Source organism: Stigmatopora argus, chromosome 19, assembly GCF_051989625.1.
Source record: "Stigmatopora argus isolate UIUO_Sarg chromosome 19, RoL_Sarg_1.0, whole genome shotgun sequence".
NCBI classification, from domain to species: domain Eukaryota; kingdom Metazoa; phylum Chordata; class Actinopteri; order Syngnathiformes; family Syngnathidae; genus Stigmatopora; species Stigmatopora argus.
The window spans coordinates 2,580,085-2,607,217 of record NC_135405.1 but is presented as its reverse complement, the minus strand read 5'-3'; the positions used below and the strand labels follow the sequence as shown (position 1 = coordinate 2,607,217).

At 40.3% G+C, this 27,133-nt stretch overlaps 1 protein-coding gene across 2 annotated transcripts; it reads left to right on the top strand.

Moving 5' to 3' along the window:
- Positions 1 to 465: 465 nt before the first annotated feature.
- On the top strand, positions 466 to 22,323 carry stxbp6l (syntaxin binding protein 6 (amisyn), like). 2 transcript variants are annotated; one of them, XM_077587916.1, is made up of 8 exons: positions 466 to 760; positions 1,349 to 1,374; positions 2,094 to 2,266; positions 5,826 to 5,956; positions 6,053 to 6,347; positions 7,263 to 7,361; positions 8,400 to 8,512; positions 21,792 to 22,323. In XM_077587916.1, the coding sequence occupies exons 3-8, from the start codon at positions 2,113 to 2,115 to the stop codon at positions 21,813 to 21,815; spliced, it is 816 nt and encodes a 271-aa protein (XP_077444042.1). In that variant the 5' UTR covers positions 466 to 760; positions 1,349 to 1,374; positions 2,094 to 2,112; the 3' UTR covers positions 21,816 to 22,323. The 2 variants fall into 2 exon arrangements, with proteins under 2 accessions (XP_077444042.1, XP_077444041.1); XM_077587915.1 differs by lacking the exon at positions 1,349 to 1,374 and having other exon boundaries at positions 474 to 760.
- The last annotated feature ends 4,810 nt before the right edge of the window (positions 22,324 to 27,133 follow it).

Genomic DNA, 27,133 nt, shown 5'->3' with positions numbered 1-27,133 from the left:
GTCAACGTTCGCCTTTTCTTTGCACAACTCTTCATTCCACCTGTTTGCTTTGTATCCATTGTTGTTCACTCTGTATTATGCATTGACTAACGGGGAAAAACACGGGAAAATGCAACGCTCCGCCCAGTGCTCGTAGAAATCTGTTATACACGAAAGAGATGCGGCAAAAAAGACGGTGCGCTACAATGATAAACAGCCTCTCATGTCTTGGCCACCTGGCTTTCACACATCTCGAAATTTTTCTTGTATCTAGAGATAATTATTTGCTAGAAATTTTACTCGTATCTCTAAATGCTCGTATGTAGGGGTGCTCGTATGTAGAGGTACCACTGTAATTTTGTAAGTAGATGTATGACTGTGTTTTTACGAACTGCACCTCCCACAATGATTATCGACCAAACGGCATGATTCCTCTTTACGATGTGGCTCCCGCTGTGAATAAATTATTTTTTTCTGTTTGTAATATAAACATATATTAGTAACTGGAAACCATTGTAATTTTGGCTGTTTTTTTAAATTATCTGGACTGGTTTTCTGTGTGTGATTAGCCTGGAAGCTCTCTCCAATCTGGCAACCTTGACTGTAATTTTATGCGCCTTCAGAGAAAGGCACCTCTCTCAGTGTACAAGAAGGGTATAAATTCATGAGAGCTCCATCTCCTATTGAGTAGATAATCTAACAGGAGACTAACATCACTTTTAACTAACAAGAAAAAAGTTTACATATTCTTCTTTAACCTTCAAGAACAGCACCGGAAGGGGTATGTCAGAAAATTTGATGTCATTGGATGTTTGTTTATTTATTATTTGTAATCATGACTGTCTGTTGTAGTGCCTTGTTGACCATTTTTAAGTTTAATTCATTTCTTAATTTGTGTTTTGCCCTTATGGCGATTTGTCATTTAAAAAAGACAAAACCTTACCACTTATGACGTGTGTCAGTGGGAACTTAAATTGACTAAGTGACTACACTCATGGAGTGTAACGTAATCACGATGGACCATTTTGCATAAGTAACACATTTAGCATTTCCATTGGAAAGTTTTGTGTAACAGTTTCTGCTGTCAAAGTTATTCAATGTATTGTACCGAGATGCAAACTATTGGATAAAATAGCATTATTTGTGGTATCTTGTGGCCCCTACTTGGTCTCACCCTGCAATGCTCTACCTACCCCTAGGACAGCTCCTTTTACAGTAGTATTTATACATCCCCTGAAGCATTGGGAAAGTATTGCCATCTGTTAAGTTTTTCTGACTGTCTCCAAGGAGCTTTTTCAGCTGAATGCGTTTTACTTTTTCCAATTTTAACTGTTGTACTGTTCCGCACAACCATTGATTTCTTCTCTAACACCAGAGGAAGACAGTCGTAGTAAGGCAGGTCCGCCCTTCTTTGAACATTACTCTGCTCACTCCATTTGACCCAAGAGTGCCAAATCCCATGTCTTTTTTTGTAAACAAAATCCCCCTTTGGAAGTTTAAAACAGGAAAATCAACCCTAATTAAAAACGGGAACAAAAAGTCACCAAGCCAAATTCAACGTTTAACGGCACCTCGTCATGTTTCACAAAGATTTAATGTTAAAACTTTTTATTTGACACCTTAAACACTGAAATCGGAAGAGGCAAAATTTAATTTTAGAAACACACCAAATCCCAAGTTTGGAATAAAATAGAGTGCTGGTATTTTTTTGTTTGTTAAATAAAGAAATAAAACATGTTGCCTTTTATCTTTCAAGTTCCTTTTGAATGGAAATCTTTGTTTCACGGGCTAGCACAATAACACAAAATGTATCTGTGTTTTGTGCTGTCACATATTGTACAACATATTTCAAACCCCTTAAAACCTGATCACACATCAGATAACAAAACAAAGAATACAAATCTGCCCACATTTGTCAATCTCTTTATTGGACTCTCATTCATTTCTTTTAAATACACACAATCATGGCATCAATAATTTAAATGCAGTGGATCCATCCAAAAATGAATAAAATAAAAAAGGAGAATTTTGTCGCAGAGACTTAGTTTATGTTAATTGGTAATACCCTTCTCACTGAGGCCTGAGATGAGATGTATTTGTCATTTCACCACTAGTGCGAGTATTACTTCAACAATGACTATTCAGTCTACCATCAACAAAGAAGTCTTCATCCCCTGTAATGAACGGTTGCTGGTGGCTGTTGAAGTACGCAGAAGAAAAAAGAAAAGGATGTCTTTCCTTTCTTCTGGATCCAAAGGAAACTATTCAACATTCATTTGTGTTTCAGGTACAAATATCATTATTCGAGTTGATGTATAAGGTGTGGCATTCGCCAGTTTTGGCTGGATTGATCACAAAAATTTCCAAATCATTCCTAAATAGCAATGTAGGGTTTGAAAATAACCAGACACAAAACAAATGTTGTGTTCGTTCTTAAAAATGGGCACCAAAAATAGACCTGTCTCTCATTAGAGAGAGACTGCTTTATGGACTTGTAGAATTCATGCAAGTTTTTGCCGTGTTTTAATTTTCCCTTTTCAAAACAGTTTGATTGGTTTAGATCAGGTCCGAAGGATACCCAATTCCTCTATCAATATGGATCCTCCCTCCTATGCACAGGGACATTTAACATTTGATTAAGAATGATCTTAATTCTAACAATTAAAGAAATACTACAGTATTAGTACAGTCAATGAATAGTAGTAACATGATAGGCAGCATGAAAGACAAGACAAAGAAACACACACACACACATCACTGGGCAGTATTTACAATACATCTCTTGATGATTTTAAATTACAAAGATCTGTTTGCAGATTTTTATTTTTTAACGGGCTACCATGCCATTGGATTTTTTTTTTAACCAAACTATATTTCAATGTCAAACATATATAAAATATTATATCTGAGACAATATAATGTCATAAAAAGAACATAGGTCCTGCTGCTATATGAATAACAGCAATTAGCAGAAGTTCCAAATTGACGCGACGGTTGCAGTCCCTTGCCGTGAACGTACACATTTGGAGCCATCTTAACAAATGGACATTCATATGAACGCTTTACTCACCAGAGATGTCTTCATCTTTTTTTTGGATAAGTCGTCAACCTCCGGTACCCAGGTGCGGAGCCGAAATCCAGCCCGTTAAAAGGGTCCTTGAATGCAGTGGCCATAGTCTTCCTAAATATTGGCTCAGCCCCTGAATTCCTTGGGTATATTGACTCCCAAGCTCGAAAGACCAATAAATGTTAAGTTCACCAATAAGCATTCCCAAATGCACGCACAAATAGGAGGAAAAGACAGTCTTCTACAATTTTGACTTGCAAGGAGAACGACCGTTGAGGCAACGTCCCAACTGCGTTCTGAACTCATGTCTTTTCTGTTTTTTTTATTAAGGTCAAGGGCCCTGATTATAATGTAGTATGTCTCAACTCTAAGGGGGAGGGGCGGAAACACAAGTGAGACGTAAATAGTCAAAAGTCAAAACAGATGGAGGTCCGGAAGTCTTATGGAGTGTCTGTGGTGGATGCGGCTGTATCTCAAGGTGTTCTGGATCTTCCTTGTTTGTCCACTCCAAGCAGTCCAAGACGTTTTGGATTCTCTTGGTTTAGTCTAACTGAGGTTAGCAGGAGCAAAGCACCTACTTCATTGCAAGCAAATATAGCAAAGTAAGTTTAATGTAAAGCAAATGAATAATTATATGAAATAAAATCCTACTATCCAAATAAATAAGTTGGCTCCAAAGACATCATGAGAATTTTGTACCAAAAAAACTGAAGAAAATTTCGGGTGCGCGTTATACACGAATGCCGGTGAAATCTGCCCTCCGCTGGTGAGAAAGTTCCCTCTGCAACCATTATAATGGGAGTCGTAAAACCTGTCTTTGTCCGGCAGATGGCGATAATCTACCTTCTTTTATAAAAGCCAGCTCTCTCCAAATAGCCTTTGACAAGTTTATAGTGTATTTTTTAAATATTAAAAAAAGGTCCTCCACTAACGTTTCCCTGGAGCAACAAGTCCGCCCAGGGAGCGCTATTCTCGCTCAAGAAGAATGGAATCAATTGTTTGGTGAATCTGATGATGATGAATCAGACTTTGAAAAATTTTAAATATTAAACTTTAAGAATTTGAGAATTGTGTTCATATTGGTAGTAGTTTGTTTTACCAGGTTTCCGTACCATGTGTTGTGAATAAATGTTATGTCATGCTGATGTGTTCAGCATTTGCCAGTTACCAGTACTGGTGCAACCCTTGGTGTGAGCTGAGAAAAACTGAAAAAAAAAATCATACCATTTTTTTAGTTTAAAAATTATGGGTGCACGTAGTACTCGAATAAATATGGTGTATTTATTTGCTTTGTTGAAATTAAAGAAATCAAATTTTTGATATTAGTTTTATTTTGAGGATTCGACCAAAAAAATTCAATGTGCATAATTTGGCCCTTCACCATCTGCGAATGGTTTTCCACATTTTATTATCTCCCGGGTTGCAACCAAACTTGCAGCAGTCGTGGAGTTTTTAGAGGTGCAATCCAGTTCTTAAATCTATTTTTGTGCTCCTCTTATTTCTCCGTAACTAATACGATTGCACTTTTTCTCTTTCGCAACTGAGTACTCAGCTGCAAATGTAGCATGCACTACCTGGAAATGTCTTTCCACATTAATCTTTTTGTTATTTGACTTCTTGCTACAAAGCAAAAATTCAAGCAATTCCTCTCTATTGGGAATGAATGTATAAATGATTCCGTCCAAGTAATGTTGAATCCTGTGTTTTCCTCAGTTATTTTCCTCTTTTCCCGTTGGAATCCATGGCCCATCAGACATTCGCCGATTAGTTTACAACCTGCCTAGAATCCCGCCCTGCTAATAGAAAGGTCTATCGCAGGTTATGTTGGGAGAGAGTCAATGGGAAAGCAACTCAGTCATGACAATTTCAAAATAAAGTAATGGATACAAGAAACGTATTCACGTTTTGTGACGTGACATTTCGTAATTTGAATTTTGTCAAAAGATTTGAGATCAAAGTGTTTCGTATCCTGAATATGTTTATATAAGCATTCGTAAGTAGAGGTATCACTGTATGTTTTTAAATTTCCTAATGTATTGTAATTAGTGGGAGGCCCAGTGGTGGGAGTGGATAGTGCGTCGGCCTCACAGCATGTTGACTGAGGTGCAGATGCTATTTCTGTTATTAGAGCTCAATCAAGTGGATATATAACGCAACAGTCAACATGAATCGGACGTCTACCACCGTCAATGGCATCTTATTGATAACGTGTTTAATTTGGGACAATAATAGTATAAAAGAGGCAGGTTTGTCTATACCAGGGGTGGGCAAACTTTTTGACTTGCGGGTCAGAATGGATACTAAAATTTGACAGCATTTGGACACGCAATGTAATTTATCAAACCTGGGGATCGAAATATAAGAAAAAAGACACAATTGAAGGTGAAAATTTATTTTCAAATCTACTTTCAACATTAAGAACATATTATTATTCAATGAAAGAAAGTAGTCTTTAAATTGAGTGATGAGTCTATCGACGAAACGTCCGGTCGACGAAACGTCCGGACGACGAAACGTCCGGTCGCCGAAACGTCCGGACGACGAAACGTCCGGTCGACGAAACGTCCGGTCGACGAAACGTCCGGTCGACGAAACGTCTGTCGACGAAACGTCTGGTTACGCCGATTCAGGGAGTCCCCTGCCTCTGGCCCGGAGTCAGCTGGGATAGTCTCCAGCACCCTCCACGACCCTAATGAGGATATAGCGGTTCAGAAAATGAGATGAAATGAGATTGTAATTAGTTTTCATCATGAAACGATTGTTTATGCGATCTGTTCAGTGACCAACACGAGGCCAGAGCAGCTTCTCATTTCAAAAGTCAAGCACTTTAGTGGCTCCTTGGCCTTTACAAGGACGTCACAGTGGGTGGTGGAGAAGCTACAGCAGGTCAACGGCATTAATCCCAGCAAGGTCAAAATTTTATTTTGATTTCATGGAGACTTTATAAAATATGACTTTTAAGATCGCCAAGAGTAATTGCTTGTTAACAGGTTGTCTACTTTCCAGGACAGCCCCGAATTTGACCTGGTTTTTATCAATGCTGTGGATCAGTGGGTGGCCAACTCTGCGGCAGAAAAGTGCATCCTTATCCACATTTTACATAGTGCCTGCCAAAACTACTGGAGGAGGAGGACAGGAAGTCTGTACAACGTGAACCGCAAGAGTTCACTCAAGGTTGAGGCTGTCAATCCAAGTCATTCTTCACCAACATCTTCATCAGGAAGGATGCAGACACGATGTAAAAACTTAGTGACACCCAGACCACCAGAGTTCGTGAATTGCGCTGTCAAACTCACAAGAGGTATTAAAACTTCTCTTAACATATCTGTGTGCAAATATTTCAGTCTAACATTACTGCTTTAGGGTAGCCTGGTGGCGCAAGTGTTTAGCGCCTCGGCCTCACAGCTCTGGGGTCGTGGGTTCAAATCCAGGTCATGTCCATCTGTGTTGAGTTTGCATGTTCTCCCCCTGCGATCCTAATGAGGATAAAGCAAATGCGATGAGAAATAATTCAGTCTAGCATTACCTCTTTTATTGTAGCTGTGAACGAAATGGAAAACAGAAAATGCTATAACAATTAGCCAGATTACACATTAAACGCAAAACTAATATCTACAAAACCTGGTTATGGCAGGACCTTGTTAGACTTTGGTGTTGATTTCATGAACGGTGGCGATGATGGAATTTATTTCCAATGCTTGAGTAAAAGTAAGAAGTAGGACTTCAAATTGGTGTCCACAAAAAGAAGAACAACAAAAACCCGAGCAGCTATTTGAAAGGCCTTCAGCTAATAAAATGTGTGACTCCTGAGAAAGTATAATCTAATATCGTGACTTTCAGTTTTTATTTGCAAATTAGTCCACTGAAAAACTGTGAACATATTGTTTGGGACAGGACATCATTTTCTTTACCTTGAGAGCTTTTCATTGCTGGGGTAAGATACTAGTTACCTTGTGATGTTAACCTAAATTATTTCTAAATTCCATCATCAGAGTGGTGGCATTTTTTTTAATCATTAGTAAAATGCCCTAGAAGTAATCTTGTATTCTTAAAAAAATATATATCACGTTGGAAATGCATGGAATTCATTTTTTTAATTATTATACTCTCTTTATTGCCCATAGACAGTCAGTGAAACAATTCAAATACGATGATTTGCCCTTATAGTTATGCTCACTGAATCTCTGGTATTAAACGTGTGTTTTTTTTTGGTTAGATTCCTCCAACATGACTTTGTTCATCTATCGGTGCAAAGCTCTCTTGAAGAATATGAAGAATAAGATGGGTGCAAGCGAGAGGAGGCCAAAGAATAGAGGTAATTTATACACCCACAAAAACAACCAGTTTTTCATTTTATTTTAGACTAGAGGAATTTTTTGGGATGTTTTTTGTTTTGTTTTGTGTCTTGGCTATCGTTTATTCTCCTCTTTCCAGATAAAAGGCACTATTGTGTACTGTGGTAGGGTGATCACATGAGTAGTTGATTGAATCCTTTGTTGATTTTGGGGAGGGTGAAACAACACAATTGAAAACAATAGCTGCCTTTTATTGAGGCAATCATTGTACTGAAATTGAAAGGGAGCTTGGTGCACCATCAACAGCACAAAATAAATAATGGGTATGGTGTCACGGAGTCAAGTCAACCTCAACAACCACCTTCAAAATTTAATCAGTAATTTACTACAGCAGTGTGACTTTTGTTGAAAAGTTAATTATGGATTTCTGATTTTTTTTGTCTTTTATTTTAATTTTGGCTGAATTTTGCCAGTCCAGATAATTGTTTGTGAGTTTTTTCTCCCATTTTTATATCGATTTGGTGATCGGGTAGACATTCAATTTTTTTTTTAAAGAGAAATTAAAAATAAACATTGTAGTTACAACTTTACACCATCATGTAGCGGCAGACCATTAGGCACAACAATTAGCTCATAGGCAAACACCTTAATGATGTGAAAGCTATCTCAAACTAGTATACTATAATGTTGCTCATAAAAACACCAATATCTACAAATAACCAAAAACAAATCTAAGGCTGGAGCAGTGCCTAAAAAATCCATTATTGCATTAAAATAAAGGTTATCCCATCAGCTATGCCAAAATGATGTCATACATCTGACCCCTACCTGAATTGAAGTGTTTGGAAAATAAAAAGTTCTTCTAAAAATTTAATTCACACAACATAACATTTTTCCTAAAATGTTTCATAATTTTTTATTATTTGTTTGCCCTGCGATTGGCTGGCCACCTATTTAGTGTTCCCCAGCTGGTCAGCTGGGATGGGCTCCAGCATCCCCCGCAACCCTTGTGAGTATAAGCGCTTCAGAAAACGAACGAATTATTATTTGTTTTGTAGCCACTCAGCTAAAAATGCTTTTGGGAGAACGTGGGGATAAACAGACTGAAGCTGAAGACAAGACTGTTATGCTGGTCCACACAACCAAGCAGCTTGCTGACATTGCACATAAGGTAATTACTGCATGAGGTTTCAGAAATACATTTATATTAATGTATTTCCATGAACATTTTGATGAGGTCTTTCCAATGTGATATACAAAAGTCTCAATAATTGTCTTAAAATGTATTATTGGGATTCATTGGGATCAAATCGAATCGTGACTTTAATCGTGATACAAATTGTATCGCCAGAAATGAAGCGATACCCCAGGTTGAAACTATACATGAATCGAGTCAATTAACGAGTACGCTAATTAAAGATGGTCATTTAAACCAGAGAAGAACAATTCAGGTTATCCATGAAAACAAGTATGTAAGAGAGAATCTTGAAACATGGATAGTGGTTGTTGTGAGACAGCCAAGTGAATGCTTTTATTGCCAGTATGAGATAGAATGAGAGTGATGAAATGAGAGCCCAGTAGAGGGTAGCAATGTTCGAAAGTGAGAATCAATGCATCCGTGACAATATTTTCAAAATAAAATAATGGATAAGGAAATGCATTTACTTTTGGGGGATTTCGTAACTTGGATCTCTTTCGTATCTCGAGTCACTCATTTGCATATAAAAAAATCTTAACCTCAAAATTTTGTATCTAGAGGCATTCGTAAGTAGAGGTATGACTGTACGCATAGACGCATACACTAATACCTTGAAATATGAGCTTAAGGCGCTCCGGTACCAAGCTCGTATGTCAATTTACTTGTATCTCAAATCAGTTTTTCCCATAGAAAATAACAAAATACAAATGAATCCGTTCCCAACCTCTGAAAAAAACACCCAAAATATGATATCACAATCGAAAAACATGTTTTTAATTGTTGTAATTCTCCACCTATGCTCACAAAGTAACAAATACCGATCTAGTGGTTATGATCTGCAATAAAATGTGACATTTTTCTGTACAGTATTGCATGGAGCTCTTACCTTTGAGACAGGCGGTAGCAGCTTGACACGTTCGATTCGCTACACTTTTGTGACACTACGTAACATGACAAACTTTAAATTTAAATTAAATGAACTTCGGTTACTATACACACGCTTAAAAATGATGTAACCTTGTGCTATAACTGAGGCAAAGGTGTTAATGTATTCCGCCACAGCTTTAGACTGGGAATTTTCCTTGTATCTCAAATTTCTCATATGTTTGGACACTTGTATGTCAAGGTATTACTGTATACGCATATGCATATACATATATACGCATATACATACAGTAAACCCTCGAATATCGCAGTTAATGTAGACCAGACATGAAAGACTGCGAAGTAGTATCACCACCATTATTACTACCACAATACAGTAATACCTTGACATACGAGTGCCCCGACATACGCGGAATTCGAGGTACGAGTAAAATTCCGAGCAAATATTTACCTTGAGATACGAGACACATTTTGAGATAGGAGCATTTGAGACAGCCAGGTGGCCAGGCCGAGAGAGGCTGCTTATTATTTCAGCACACTGTCTTTCTCCCAGCATCTCCCTTGTGCAAAGATCTGTACGAGCACCGGGCGGAGCGTTGCATTTTTTTCGTTTTTTTGCGTTAGTCAGTGCAGAATTAAGTGAAACACAATGGATCCAAAGCAAGCTGGTGCAATGAAGGTGTGAGGTTCACCCTTTAGGCATTCCCAAATGCACACACAAATATAACAGACATCTGACTCATGACCGGTGTCTTGCAAGAGAGAATCGATCCACACGCGCCTTCGGACGATCCTTCTCCCGAATCGACGCCTCTCTTGCTTATTTATTACATAAGATTCACAACATGCATCTCAGTTCTCAAAACAATTGAAGGTCTGCCGGATCTTCCCGAGGGAGCTCGTGTGAGCCAGACATGAAGAAGTCGATGTTTCTCATAGCATTTGGAAGTCCTCCGTATCTTCCCAAGCCAGCTTGATGTGAACCACACTTTCAGAAGTCCAGCTGCAGAGGGGAGTGACCTTCAGGTTGTTTAGGTTCACTTAGGAGCGAGTAGTTGCAGTTGTATTAAAATGACCTTTTTAATGTTAATAACCCTAAATAAAGCAAAGCGTTCTTCATTGCAAGCAAATATATAATAATGTACTATTAATAACCCTAACGAAGGGTAGTGCGAAGAAAAGGCGTATGATGACAATTGATATTTAGCACGAAATAATGGAAAACATGAGTAGTGCACGCGTGACTGTGCTTACTCGTCAATACGTGTGGAGAAGCAGGAAGTTTGCCCCGAAAGCTGCCGTGGAACACATGAACCTCTTTGACTTGGGTATTGCACAAGAAGGTTTAAATTTAGTGTAAAGTAAGATTAAAACTTTTTTTGTGTGTATAGAAATCTAAGTTCATTTAAGTTAAATTTTAAGTTTATGTTACATTACGAGTGCATCCGTCAAGTCTGTCTCTCTCTCTCTCCCTCTATCTTTCTCTCTCCCATCCGCGAACTCCCCGTTGTATTGAATAATGCCTCATTTTATAATTGAATATCATAACCACTAGTTTTTTGTTACTCTGATAGTAGATGGTGAATTACAACCAATAAAAATATGTTTTCCGTTGTAATATCCTGTTTTGGGTGCTTTTTTTCAGAGGTTGGGAACAAATTAATTTTTATTTAGATAATTTCTAAGGGAAACATTGATTTGAGATACGAGTAAATCGACATACAAGCTCAGTCCCGGAACGCATTAAGCTCGTATCTCAAGGTATGACTGTACAGTCGTACCTCTACTTACGAAATTAATTGGTTCCAGTACTTTTTTCATGAGTTGAACATTTTGTAAGTAGAGCAGTACTTTATATGTAAATTCTCTAATTCATTCCACGGTTCTCACACAACTACCAACAAAACCCTTTAACATTGGTCAAAGTGTCCCATTTTTTATGAAAGATGTGAGAAAAACACAAAAATGAGAGAAAATGATAAGAAAATGATTTATTAATGTCTTAAAATGAATAACAAGCATACAAAATCTATCCATGTTGAAACGCAGGTGAACAAGAGGCAGCCAATGGTATGCACCATAGAGGGAGCACACAAATTCACGAACACGTGAACACACATCATAAATGCAACACTAAGAATTCAAACTGCAACATTAACAACATTAATCAACAGCATTAACGTTTTGTGATTTCTTTGAAATTTAATTTTTCACCCATTTTATTAGTGGTTCTTACCTGTTTGGATTTAATTAGCCCTTCTGCAGTGCTTGTTTACAGACATTTTGAGAAAAAATGATCGTAAGACAATTGCCTTTTACGACTTTTAAAAATATTTCTAAAATGCACAAGACAAACATTGTCAAAGTGAGCGATCGCACGACTCGTGAACACTTTTTCAGGGGTTTTTTTTCCACAAAGTCGGAAAGTTCATACAATTTCTCCCCCGTTTTTTTTTCTGATTTGTGCCGTTGGAATGGTGGCTGCTTCTTCCTCAGCCGCCTTCTCGTTGAATTCCTCGTGTATTTCCAAGCATTGCATTTATTCCTGCTCCGTTGAGAGTTTGTTTTGGTGCCCCTCGACCAACACGTCAACGTCCTCCTTACTGAACAAGAGCCTCCACGGCGTAATGTCACCCGGGCTCACATTTCTCCAAAATAATCCCTCTTTGCTGCTCCTCTAAGACATCCAATTCGCCGATTAAGTTTTAGTCTCAAATAAGCGCCACAGCGTAAGGTCGCGCGGGACTCGCATTTCTGATAAAAAATCACCCTCACACTAACTTGCCAAATACTCCCAAAATTTCTTTTATGCGTATACAAGTAGGGGGGCCCGGCTTTGCCGGTCCCACCTGCATGTTTATAACCAAAAGATAGTTGTTGCGCTATAAAAAAAAATCTCTCTTGAAAATTGGGTTAGATGAGAAGGAACGTTTCAGTTACACGGATAGCACAGCAAACATGTATACAATTATGTACAGGTATACAGAAGCAGGAGTTTGCCTTTTAGGAAAAAGTAAGGAAAACTGACAGTCAATTTCAAAAGAAAGGATGACGAATTTTACCTATTTAAGCAATGTTTGGGTGTTCACTGCAGTGTGCACTGAAGAAGATATGGATTTTTCAAATCTGCAGAGTGTAATGCTTAAAACTACCACAAGAGAGTAGCAAGTTAACATATTTCTTCATATCACTTTATCAGTTGTTGCACAAAGGCAGTCCATGGCAATGGAGAAAAATGCAACAGAAAGCATTTCAGCAGGTGAAAGAACTGTTACACTCATCACACCTGCTCGTGCATTTTGACCCAGACAAAGACATCATCTTATCCTGTGATGCTTCACCATATGGTGTGGGAGCTGTCCTTTCCCACCGCATGGAGAATGGAACTGAAAAGCCTATTGGATATGTGTCACATACACTTACAGCAGCTGAAAAAGGCTACTCACAGCTCGAGAAGGAAGAGCTAGCTGTGGTTTTTGCTGTAAAACGTTTTCATCAGTACCTGTATGGCCGTGGTTTTACTATTTTTACAGACCATAAGCCCCTATTATGTCTATTTGGTGAGACGAAAGGTATCTCAGCCATGGCTTCAGCACGTGTACAGCGCTGGGCATTAACATTGTCACCGTACCAGTATCGCATAGTCTACAAGTCAGGGAGTGAAAATTCAAATGCTGATGCTTTCAGCCGTCCGCCCCTTCCTGACACTCCAAGTCTGTGTAGTCTACCCCTAGAGACTGTGTTTCTGTTAGACAGAATGTCAACCTCACCTGTGACAGCCAAACAAATAAAATTGTGGACTGATAGAGACCCAGTTTTGTCACAGGTTAAAGGCTGGTTGACGCAGGGCTGGCCCGCAGCAGTTGAGCAGGAAGAGCTTAAACCTTATGCTAAGTGGCAACAAGAGCTCAGTGTTCAGGATGGCTGCATCCTGTGGGGATCCCGAGTCATTGTCCCGCCCCCAGGAAGAACACAGATCATAGTCCTACATGAAGCTCATCCAGGGGTTTCCCGTATGAAAAGCCTCGCCAGATCTTTTGTGTGGTGGCCTGGTTTGGATGCTGTCTTAGAAGAAAATGTAAAAGCATGGTCACAATATCAGATGAACCAAAAGATGCCAACAGCAGCTCCACTCCACCCATGGGAGTGGCCTCGTCGTCCATGGTCCAGACTCCATCTGGATTTTGGTGGAAAATTTATGGATCACATGTTCCTGGTGTTAGTGGACTCACATTCTAAATGGGTCGAAGCACACATTATGTCAAAAATCACAGCTTCAGAAACTGCTGACACACTCAGAAGCATTTTTGCCACACACGGTCTGCCCGTTACCGTTATCACTGATAATGGGCCTACTTTCACCAGTGATGTTTTCAATGAATTGGTGGAGAAAAATGGAATCCGCCACATTTGTACTGCACCTTATCACCCCGCCTCAAACGGCTTAGCAGAATGTGCAGTTGAGACACTGAAAGCAGGCCTGAAAAAAATGTCAGGACATTCAGTGAAAGTGAAGCTTTCACGTTTCCTGTTCCAGTACCGGCTTACTCCTCACTCAACCACTGGTTTATCCCCAGCTGAGATGCTGATAGGGAGGAGACCCAAATCTCATCTAGATCTGCTTCATCCAGATGTGGGAGCCAGATGATCAGAAAGCTAGGAGCGACCGGCATGCTAGAGAACAGCTGTTTAAACCAGGAGACAGTGTTTATGTGAAAAACTTTGGCAGTGGCTCACCATGTCTGCCAGGTGTAATTCACCTTAGTTCTGGTCCTGTGTCTGTTATTGTGGATCTACAGGATGGCAGACTGATTCAAAGGCACCCTGACCACATGTGTATCCGCACTGAAGGAGAGGGGAAGGAGCCTCAGATTGTTTCACACGACAACAGTAAGAACAATTCTACGGACTGTATGGTTGTACCAGTTGTACCAGAGCACACTGATGAGCTGCCAGTGCAAGCTGGTCCACCTTCACCAGCCCCAAATCCTTCCAACGATCCACTGTCTACTCCCAAAACTGTGAGCACTACTGCAGAACTGAGAAGGTCAAAGAGGCACCACAAGCCTCCTGATAGACTGCGTTTCTAAATTAAGAAATGCCTATGACGTGTTTACAAAAATGTTGTTTTGAGTTTAAAAACACACAAAAATGACAACACAGTCAGTTTAAATGTTTCATATCTTAGAGATATTTGTTCCTGGTGAAGTGGCAATCTGTTGCTAAGAGTAAGAGTTGTATTTAGCACTTTTAAACAATGACTAAAATGCTATATGTTTATGTGAGTTGAGTCTTGTTATATATTTCAACTTTAGGGAGGTTATAGACTGTGATTGTGTCACAGTAAGAATGTACCCCGGAACATTCTGTGTTTGCCACAGTTTCTCCACGTCAACGTTATGATGAAACGCATTGGTAGATTCCCGCCACTGATTGTAAATTACCAAGGGCTTTATTTACTAAAATGTTCAGAAAATGTTACCGTGCATTATTTATTCAGGTCATAACAGTCAGTAACAGAGGGTCAGTCCGAGAACAGTAGATAAATAAATTAGAGTGGTGGCAGGCGTAAGGCAAAATCTAGGAAGCAGGTAGGGGTCATGTAACGGGCGATCGGAGGGCAGGTAGACAAATCAAAGAACAGCAAGCAGGCAGATAAACTGAAAACAGGCAGGTCCGAATAACAGGTAGGCAGTTAGGTGGTAACAGGCTGGAAAGATGGATGTGATTTATGACAATCTGGCAAGTGAGAAGTGGCTGCAGAGGCTTATATATGGAATCTGATGCTTGATGAGGGATTAACACCAGGTGAACAAGGCAGCACAGCTGACTTGCATGACTTGATTGCTGGACAATGGTAGAGCAGTGTAGAGGAATACTTACAGCCCCGCCTCAGGCCGTTACAATGCTTGTGGGGTATTGCAGGGGTTGATAAAATCACAGAAAAATAGGAAAAGTCACAAAGATTACAGCGTGCAATGATCTGAACTACGTGATAAATAGACACTAAATGAGTGCGGAGAGGAGCAAGGTTGAGATGCTGTAAAATGTATTGTAACATCGACAAAGACGTCACTACCTTTGTAAGGATTTTAATCAATTATTTGTAATTCGAAAACACAACACGACCACTGTACGCCGTAGCCGACACAAACATACATTCATTTATATTCTGTATCATCACAAAGGTCGCGGGGAGTGCTGCGTTGGTGGCCAGCCAATCACAGGAGGCAGACGACAATTCTCATACAGTGGTACCTCGACATACGAGTGGCCCGACATACGAGCAATTCGAGATACGAGTAAAATTTCGGGCCAATATTTATCTTGAGATACGAGACAAATTTTGATATGCAAGCAGACAGCGGACGCGAGATGCTGCTCATAAGAACATCATGGGCACTGTCTCTCTCCCCACAACTCCCTCGTGTAATGTCTCTGGTCGCAACTCCCTCTTTGTAATGTCTCTGCGTTGCATTTTTTCAGTGGTTTTTGCCCGTTAGTCAGTGCGAATTGCGTATATACTTCTCGTTGGCAAGTGGTCGTGCGTTATCCTATTGGTTATCCTATTGTGAGGACATTTGTGTGCATCATTTTGGGAATATTTTGAAGGGAATACAAACTCAAACAACCCTCGATATTGACTGAAAGTCAGTGTGGAGGTGTTACACCCTGCATTCGATCTTGACACACAGGGGGAAATAATCAGAACAGCGACATGTTGTTGTTACTTCAATCCAAACTTTTACTGTAATCAATTAACACAAAAACCCATAACATACAATTCAACCCATATATATACATTATCAACACGTTAGAACCCAAAACATAATGTACAATTACACCTATATATATAAATATATATATATTCAACACTTTAGAACCCAAAACACAATGCACACACACACTCGTTCAACACACGGTCATAACTTGTCATATCTTTTCCCATTACAACTTCCAGTAGTCCTACTATTATTCAACAGGGCAAACAATGCAATATCAACAATATAACATCCTTTCTATGACCGTTATAGACACTGTCAACGATAATGGTGGCCGAAGGTAGCGTGCTAAATGCTATTCCATGTGCGTGCCCCGAGACTCTCACATTCACGCCCGTAATTCAAAAGTAAATAAACATTAATAACCATTATCTCTTTTCTCACACGCTAAACAGTGTATATTACAAACCCCAAACTCAAACAGCCTTTACAACAAACAGCATACCTTGACACACAGGGGGAAATAATCAGAACAGCGACATGTTGTTGTTACTTCAATCCAAACTTTTACTGTAATGATTCAACACACCTCCCGTGCTTCAAGCTATTTGCTAAGACATCAATAATCGAATACCGATCTACTTTAACATGCCCCACACTTGCCATGTGGATCCAAGGATCACCAATCGAACACCGATACACACATTCAATCCAAACTCGTCATAGCTTCTTTACATGCAATCGTTAATAAATCAAACACTCTAGCATGTCACACTAATAAATCAAACACTAGTATGTCACACTAATAGATCAAACACTCTAGTATGTCACACTCTCCCCCACAAAAATAAATGTCGTCCCGACATCAGTATATTCCAAATATCTTCCCCTTGTTGGTTGTAATGTTGAACAGTCTAGCGAACTTGTCATTTCACATCCTCTTCTGTAAACTGATACTCATGAAAACTCCAGGCGGCAAGGGCCACAGTTCAAATATAATCCACAACTCGTACGGTTCACGTTCACTGGATGGAAACTGTAATCACAGTCGTAACAGTCCATGTTCGCATAATACATGCCACCCTTGTAGGCTCAAGCCTGTTGGAGTCCATACATAAAGGGTGGTTGAATGTAATATGGCTGCAGGTGTACTAACCAAGGAACCACTCCTGGTGCAGGGTAAGCAGGTACCAGCTGATGTGGTGACTGAGTACTATAACAGGAGGGGACACCAAGCTGATCATAGGTCGTTCGTCGTGGTGGATGTCTCTCCCTTCTTGGCCGTTCATAAGTCAACGCCTCAGGTTCATTCACAGTGGTTGGCGGAGAGGTCTCTGATAAATGATCATCACGAGGATCTTCAACAGCCAGATTTGTTCCCTCACCAGGCAGGTCCTCCCGCTGATAGTCATCTTCTCGTTGTACTGGTCCGGAAGCAGGGCCCTTCACTCCGAGTCTCCGATTCGCTGACAGTGGCCTGTGCTTAGACTCCATCCCTTGGGCATCTCCCTCATTTAGCACCTGGAGGGGCTTGTAGTGAAAGTCATCTTCGTAACCACTGTCTTGGTCTGTCTCTTGAAGATGAGATACCGGCTGCTGTTTATTTCTCTCCATACTCTTGTCAATTTTTCCTCCTTCTGGTGTCAGGTTTTTTATCAGGATGCGCTCTCCTGGTTGTAGCACGGAGCTCCTCACTTTGGTGTCATAGTGCTTTTTACCTCGTTCTGCAGCGTTTCGTACACTCACGGTGGCAATGGTGTACGCCTCCTCCATCCCTTGTCTCCCTTTCTCCACTTTGGCCTTGTATAACTCCAGTTCATCGCGATAGGCGCGGGCTGCACGGGCGTCTACGAGCAGCTTCAAATTCTCCTGCTGGAGCCTCTTTATTTCTTCCTCCATGTTTTCCTGCTGGTGTCTGTTGTCCAGCAGTTGTTCATTCCTCTCTTCTAGCTCTTGTCTAAGTCGTCTGATCTTTGCCTTTGAATCGGCAGGTTCCACCATCAGGTGTTGCTGAGTTCCCACCTGCTGCTGCTGCATGCTGGGAGGATTGACGATGGCCAGTGGACTGGGTGTGCCACAAAGCACACGAACCACACCTTCCCTTTCCTGAGTTAGCTCTGCTATAGTCTCTTCTTTTAGTGGTCTGCCTCCTCGGATTTTACATCCAGCTTGGAAATGTTCTCCACTCCCACACCGATAACAATGTGTGCACTTCACATCTCGCCCTCCCTGCTGACAAGCAAAACACCTTCTTGGGACATAAGCAGGGCGGCTAGTGTTCCAGGGGGGTGCTGGGGGCTTGCTGTAGTAATTTTGTTTTGCAAAAGGTGGCTGGGGCTCCCTAACTGGTCTTCTAACTGAAGGTGGGAGGTAGGACTGAGGCTGAAACATAGCCTGCTGTAGTGTCTTTCTGATCTGAGCTATCTCTGCACTGAGATCTTTAAGAGAAGCAACACTTGCCTTAAGTTCAGTCAACTCCGCTCGTACCTCACGGGACACTTTTGGTTTTTCTTCTCCAGGGCAATTGGTAGGTCGTAGTTCTTCTAAGTGCACCTTGCTAATATGTGTCGCTGCCTGTGGGGTACTAAACTTCTTTTTATTTCTCCTTTCTGTTTCATTAGCACAGGCTACATTTAACCGCTCTAGCAAAAGCTCATCTGAAGTCTTACAGTTCAGCAAGAGAGGCTGCATATCTACTCTAACACTGTCACTCTGGAGACCAGTGAGTATCGTGTGCAAGCACATACGCTGGACTAAACTTGGGTTGTACTGGATTCCTGATTCTGATTCTCGAGATGCAAACAGTACCTTCTGCCTAAGAACTAAGACTCGCATTAAGAAACTTTGAGGAGTCTCTTTGATATGCTGCACTTCTGAAGCTAACTGCACATAGAGGTCGGTAGCACTCCTTTCCTGAAAATGAGCGCGTAGGATGCGTTTGAGTGTGGGAAGAGTGAGGTTAGGTTTCTCTTCCAAATAATTACGTAGCTGCAAACTGGGGGAGATAGCTCTGATAACTGCATCAATAATTTCCACATCTAGGTAACCCCTATTCAGTCCATTTTCAATTTGATGAACAAGGCTGGAGAATGTCAGCTTGTCCCTTTGGCCTGGTTCACCTATCTGGCCAGCAATTTTGAAGTCCTTGCGCCAGTATGAGCTTGGCTGGGGCTGGGGAGACACACCCCCTTGAGGGTCCGCAGCATCTGGTAGCTGGGGCAAAGTTATTGGAGTCTCTTCCAATCTTGATCCTTGCTTTTCGTTTTCATCTATTTTGACTTCATGCTTCATATCTGATATTTTATCTTTCAGTTTCAACAATTCAGACATGCCTTCATCCTCTACTTCCTCTAGTTCTTCTCTTTCTAGGTACTTTACAATGTGAGCCACTAATGATAGACGTGATTTCCGTTTAACACTTCTTAATATGTTAAGAAAATCACATATTTCCAGTAGGTTATTTTCCGTCAGGTTGTTCCATGTTCCTACCACCTCTTCGAGTAACTGTTCCATTTTGTTGACGATCTAGGAGCTCTGTTGACTGTACAGGAGTGAACTCTGAACTGGCACGTCTTTACTGTCCATCTGATGATCTCGTAGGCCTCAGATGACAAGTACTCAACCGCCAACTTCCAGTTCTTCTTAAACAGCAACACCTCCTCTCACTGCCATCGGCCTGGTTTTGTGGGGGGATTTAGCTGGCTCAGAATTCAGTGAGCAGGTCTTGGACACTGGACATCTGAACAGCAATCCCAGCGGTGCCTCCAAAATGTTACACCCTGCATTCGATCTTGACACACAGGGGGAAATAATCAGAACAGCGACATGTTGTTGTTACTTCAATCCAAACTTTTACTGTAATCAATTAACACAAAAACCCATAACATACAATTCAACCCATATATATACATTATCAACACGTTAGAACCCAAAACATAATGTACAATTACACCTATATATATAAATATATATATATTCAACACTTTAGAACCCAAAACACAATGCACACACACACTCGTTCAACACACGGTCATAACTTGTCATATCTTTTCCCATTACAACTTCCAGTAGTCCTACTATTATTCAACAGGGCAAACAATGCAATATCAACAATATAACATCCTTTCTATGACCGTTATAGACACTGTCAACGATAATGGTGGCCGAAGGTAGCGTGCTAAATGCTATTCCATGTGCGTGCCCCGAGACTCTCACATTCACGCCCGTAATTCAAAAGTAAATAAACATTAATAACCATTATCTCTTTTCTCACACGCTAAACAGTGTATATTACAAACCCCAAACTCAAACAGCCTTTACAACAAACAGCATACCTTGACACACAGGGGGAAATAATCAGAACAGCGACATGTTGTTGTTACTTCAATCCAAACTTTTACTGTAATGATTCAACACACCTCCCGTGCTTCAAGCTATTTGCTAAGACATCAATAATCGAATACCGATCTACTTTAACATGCCCCACACTTGCCATGTGGATCCAAGGATCACCAATCGAACACCGATACACACATTCAATCCAAACTCGTCATAGCTTCTTTACATGCAATCGTTAATAAATCAAACACTCTAGCATGTCACACTAATAGATCAAACACTCTAGTATGTCACAGAGGCGGGGCAAAAAGAGCCAACCCGGGAGAAGAAAGGTATCAAAATGTCAAACAAAATTAGAATTAAGTTTAGTGTTAGGTTCGATTAAACTTATTTTTGAGTGTGTCTGCATCGTAATCCAAGTTCATTTAAATTTGTTTATGTTGTGTTACGAGTGCGTTGCCGTGCAAAAAGCCCCCTCCCCTCCATCCCTCTCTCTGTCCGTCTCTCTCTCTCCCCCACTTCGAAATCTGTATAATTGTAGTACTATTAAACACATTTTATTAATATTAAACAACTAGTTATGTGTTACTTTGTTAATAGATGGAGAATTTGAACAAATAAAACATTTTTTCCAATCCGATATCCTGTTTTTGGTGTTTTTTCAGAGGGTTGGAACAAATTAATTTGTCTTTAGTTCATTTCAATGGGAAACGTTCATTTGAGTTACGAGAAAATCGACATACGAGCTCAGTCCCGGAACGAATTAAGGTCGTATCTCGAGGTACCACTGTACTTAGGCGGAATTTAGAGTGCTCAATCAGCCTACCATGCGCTGTGAACCTATAAGAATGACAAAAATTGAGTCAGCTTTATCACTTTGGGTTACAAAGCCATTCCTAAAAAAGGTTTTAAAGTCGCCCATTCAAAGCTAAGACTGTCATCTGATTTGCTGAGGCATGCAATTTTTCAAAAACCATTCAGTGTTGCTGAGTTTTAAAAATCTTTAAAGGAAGAGAGGGTCAACATATATCCACCCAGGTGTGAAAGACTTGTTTTCAATTCAAGTGGTTTATTTCATTTGTTAATGCTGATGAATTTAAACCAGCTATTAAGTTTTGGAAGCAATTAGTTTCCACAGCTAGCCAGGTAGTTTGGAATAGTATCTTTTCTCGGTCTGGAATTTTCACCTGTTTGACGATTTCTTATGTAAATATGGGAAAAATTTGCAAACAAATTAGAATTTGAAAAAGGGCAGTTACTCTTCAGGGCACTATTGTACATGTAATTTCCTTATTCTTCTATTTCAGGTTGGCTTGATACATGCAAAATAGATTCAGATGGACCCTTACAGGATGATATGATGACTTCATAACATATGCCTAATTACCTAATTAAAACATTTAGTTTCTTTATATTTTAACTTTATGTATTAAAAATTACACCTTAAAAACGTGTTGTTTGCACTGAAGGGGTCTATGATCCTCATATATATATATATATATATATATATATATATATATATATATATATATATATATATATAATTATTATCATTATTATTATTTTTATTATTATTTTATTATTTTTTTTTGTCCATCAGATAAACTTGTTGTTGTTGTGTATCGTTGTGGAATTGTCTTCTCTATGAAACATGTCACCCCTGCACACTAATACATCTGTGAAACATTGTGTATTCATGGTGAGTAGTGTTTGTGTCTCTGTGATATATGTCTTGTCTAGTATTTGAGTACAGTATGTTGCACAGTGACCATAAACCAATGGTCCAATTTGACTACATATGAGTGTACAAAGTAAAAAAATAAATATATGTTCTAATAATTGTATGTTTGCAATTATTGATTTTGAAAAGCAAACATACTTCTGATTCACAACATGGTTTTACAGCTAATTGTATGGTAAATGTTTTGTTTGAAATACAGTGCGCGTATATGACATACATCTGACGTATTCAGCATCTGTAACCAGTGCAGTCTGTAAACAATATAAGAACATTTATATGAATTGAGCAGGCATATTTTTCTGCCCCTTATTTTATAATCTTATAGTCAGTTACTAATGAGCGAAATTAGATTAGAAAAAATCAAGTTTACTCATCCCGTACTCGGGAAATTCAATGTCGCAGTAGCAAGAAGGTGAGAGCACAGACACAGGAAAAGACATTGTGTGTGTGTGTATATATATATATATATATATATATATATATATATATATATATATATATATATATATATATATATATATATATATATGTATATGTATATGTATATATATATATGTATATATATGTAGACATATATATGTAGACATGTATATGTAGACATGTATATGTAGACATGTATATGTAGACATGTATATGTAGACATATATATGTAGACAAATATATGTAGACAAATATATGTAGACATATATGTGTATGTATGTGTATGTATGTGTATGTATACGTGTACGTATACGTGTGCGTGTGCGTGTGCATGTGCGTGTGCATATGTATATGTACATATATGGACCGTGCATTTCACACCTGGGCCTTCAGTAGTGCTACGTGTGAATCAATCCAACCCTCAATAAGTATTTTATGTCTATAAAACCTTTACCGCAGCTACAGCTGCGACACATAAAAAGAATCAATAATAACCTCAAAAATTTAAATATTATTTCGGAAAATAGACACATTTTACTCAACAAAAATTCTTTTTTTTTGATACACAAAATTCATCCTCCTTTCTTTCCTCAAGAAGATTTCAATTACTCTGTCGTACAGATTACATGTGCGTTTCAGGTCCATCAAGAAGTTATTTCCTATCGCCATCAAAGCTAATGCTGAAAGTCTAGTCTGTCCTGTTGTATTTCTGGCATAAGTTTTGATTCTATTTAGGGCTGAAAATGTCCGTTCGACAGAAGCAGTGGACACGGGGATGGTCACTGCCAAACACACTAATGTGTACAGCTGCCCCGTGCTCTCACTCAGATTTTTCTGCTGAAGGAAGTCAAGGAGATCAGTGGGAGATTTTCCTGCAAAATCATCAATGGCATACATTACAATCAGTTCTGTTCTTAGCCGAGGCAGATCGAAAAGTGTTCCGTGGCTCTGCGTTAAGGTGGAAAAGGCTGCATGTGGGAAAGTTTCCTGGTATTCCCGAAACATCTGCGAGTCGAGGAGGGAGAGAAACATCAGTCTTTCGTGGTCTTGAAATCTGGTCCACGTCTGGCAAATAATATTGTCCAGAATCCTGTCGTGAAGTTGTTGGTAGTGCACGCGAGAATCTTGCGCTTGACCTCTTCATGCGCTTGGAGCACCCGCACTGCGTTCAGTGGCCTCGTAGATTTCCTCATATCGGCTCCTCTCACGTTCAACTGTGTCACAAAACTCCTTTACTCTTGGAAGACAAAGCTGTAGATCCAGTTTGTTGTTCTGTAGTATTGAAAAAATGCTCAAAAATGCCATTAAATGTGTGAAGCAAAAAACAAAATTCAAAATCATCCAGACGTGCTTTAAATCCATCAGCACACCGCACAAACTCCTCGTCGTACTCGTCATGCATGATGCTCCAGGATGTGATGAAACAGTTCCTTTAGAGCCGCTCTCTTCTCAAATACTGTATTGACCACCCTGGATGCGTACTGCCACTGTGTTGGTGCCACACGGGGCAGACGCCGCTGGCAGATTTCGTCCAGCAGCTGTGTGCGTCGAGGGGATCTCGAAAAAAATGCAGCAAAGCCATTCAGGTGAGCAAAAAATATCTTGCATTTGTTACACCCTGCATTCGATCTTGACACACAGGGGGAAATAATCAGAACAGCGAGATGTTGTTGTTACTTCAATCCAACTTTTACTGTAATCATTAACACAAAAACCCATAACATACAATTAAACCCATATATATACATTATCAACACGTTAGAACCCAAAACATAATGTACAATTACACCTATATATATATAAATATATATATTAGCAACACTTTAGAACCCAAAACACAATGCACACACACACTCGTTCAACTCACGGTCATAACTTGTTATATCTTTTCCCCTTACAACTTCCAGCAGTCCTACTATTATTCAACAGGGCAAACAATGCAATATCAATAATATAAAATCCTTTCTATGACCGTTATAGACACTGTCAACGATAATGGTGGCCGAAGGTAGCGTGCTAAATGCTATTCCATGTGCGTGACCCGAGAATCTCACATTCACGCCCGTAATTCAAAAGTAAATAAACATTAATAACCATTATCTCTTTTCTCACACGCTAAACAGTGTATATTACAAACCCCAAACTCAAACAGCCTTTACAACAAACAGCATACCTTGACACACAGGGGGAAATAATCAGAACAGCGAGATGTTGTTGTTACTTCAATCCAACTTTTACTGTAATGATTCAGCACACCTCCCGTGCCTCAAGCTATTTGCTAAGACATCAATAATCGAATACCGATCTTCTTTAACATGCCCCACACTTGCCATGTGGATCCAAGGATCACCAATCGAACACCGATACACACATTCAATCCAAACTCGTCATAGCTTCTTTACATGCAATCGTTAATAAATCAAACACTCTAGCATGTCACACTAATAAATCAAACACTAGTATGTCACACTAATAGATCAAACACTCTAGTATGTCACACTCTCCCCCACAAAAACAAATGTCGTCCCGACATCAGCATATTCCAAATATCTTCCCCTTGTTGGTTGTAATGCTGAACAGTCTAGCGAACTTGTCATTTCACATCCTCTTCTGTAAGCTGATACTCATGAAAACTCCAGGCGGCAAGGGCCACAGTTCAAATATAATCCACAACTCGTACGGTCCACGTTCACTGGATGGAAACTGTAATCACAGTCGTAACAGTCCATGTTCGCATAATACATGCCACCCTTGTAGGCTCAAGCCTGTTGGAGTCCATACATAAAGGGTGGTTGAATGTAATATGGCTGCAGGTGTACTAACCAAGGAACCACTCCTGGTGCAGGGTAAGCAGGTAGCAGCTGATGTGGTGACTGAGTACTATAACAGGAGGGGACACCAAGCTGATCATAGGTCGTTCGTCGTGGTGGATGTCTCTCCCTTCTTGGCCGTTCATAAGTCAACGCCTCAGGTTCATTCACACCGGTTGGCGGAGAGGTCTCTGATAAATGATCATCACGAGGATCTTCAACAGCCAGATTTGTTCCCTCACCAGGCAGGTCCTCCCGCTGATAGTCATCTTCTCGTTGTACTGGTCCGGAAGCAGGGCCCTTCACTTCGAGTCTCTGATTCGCTAGCAGTGGCCTGTGCTTAGACTCCATCCCTTGGGCATCTCTCTCATTTAGCACCTGGAGGGGCTCATAGTGAAAGTCATCTTCGTAACCACTGTCTTGGTCTGTCTCTTGAAGATGAGATACCGGCTGCTGTTTATTTCTCTCCATACTCTTGTCAATTTTTCCTCCTTCTGGTGTCAGGTTTTTTATCAGGATGCGCTCTCCTGGTTGTAGCACGGAGCTCCTCACTTTGGTGTCATAGTGCTTTTTACCTCGTTCTGCAGCTTTTCGTACACTCACGGTGGCAATGGTGTACGCCTCCTCCATCCCTTGTCTTCCTTTCTCCACTTTGGCCTTGTATAACTCCAGCTTGTCAGCTTTGATTGCGCGTTCTCTCAGCGCATCCAGTTCATCACGATAGGCGCGGGCTGCACGGGCGTCTACGAGCAGCTTCAAATTCTCCTGCTGGAGCCTCTTTATTTCTTCCTCCATGTTTTCCTGCTGGTGTCTGTTGTCCAGCAGTTGTTCATTCCTCTCTTCTAGCTCTTGTCTAAGTCGTCTGATCTTTGCCTTTGAATCGGCAGGATCCACCATCAGGTGTTGCTGAGTTCCCACCTGCTGCTGTTGCATGCTGGGAGGATTGACGATGGCCAGTGGACTGGGTGTGCCACAAAGCACACGAACCACACCTTCCCTTTCCTGAGTTAGCTCTGCTATAGTCTCTTCTTTTAGTGGTCTGCCTCCTCGGATTTTACATCCAGCTTGGAAATGTTCTCCACTCCCACACCGATAACAATGTGTGCACTTCACATCTCGACCTCCCTGCTGACAAGCAAAACACCTTCTTGGGACATAAGCAGGGCGGCTAGTGTTCCAGGGGGGTGCTGGGGGCTTGCTGTAGTAATTTTGTTTTGCAAAAGGTGGCTGGGGCTCCCTAACTGGTCTTCTAACTGAAGGTGGGAGGTAGGACTGAGGCTGAAACATAGCCTGCTGTAGTGTCTCTCTGATCTGAGCTATCTCTGCACTGAGATCTTTAAGAGAAGCAACACTTGCCTTAAGTTCAGTCAACTCCGCTCGTACCTCACGGGACACTTTTGGTTTTTCTTCTCCAGGGCAATTGGTAGGTCGTAGTTCTTCTGAGTGCACCTTGCTAATATGTGTCGCTGCCTGTGGGGTACTAAACTTCTTTTTATTTCTCCTTTCTGTTTCATTAGCACAGGCTACATTTAACCGCTCTAGCAAAAGCTCATCTGAAGTCTTACAGTTCAGCAAGAGAGGCTGCATATCTACTCTAACACTGTCACTCTGGAGACCAGTGAGTATCGTGTGCAAGCACATACGCTGGACTAAACTTGGGTCATACTGGAGTCCTGAT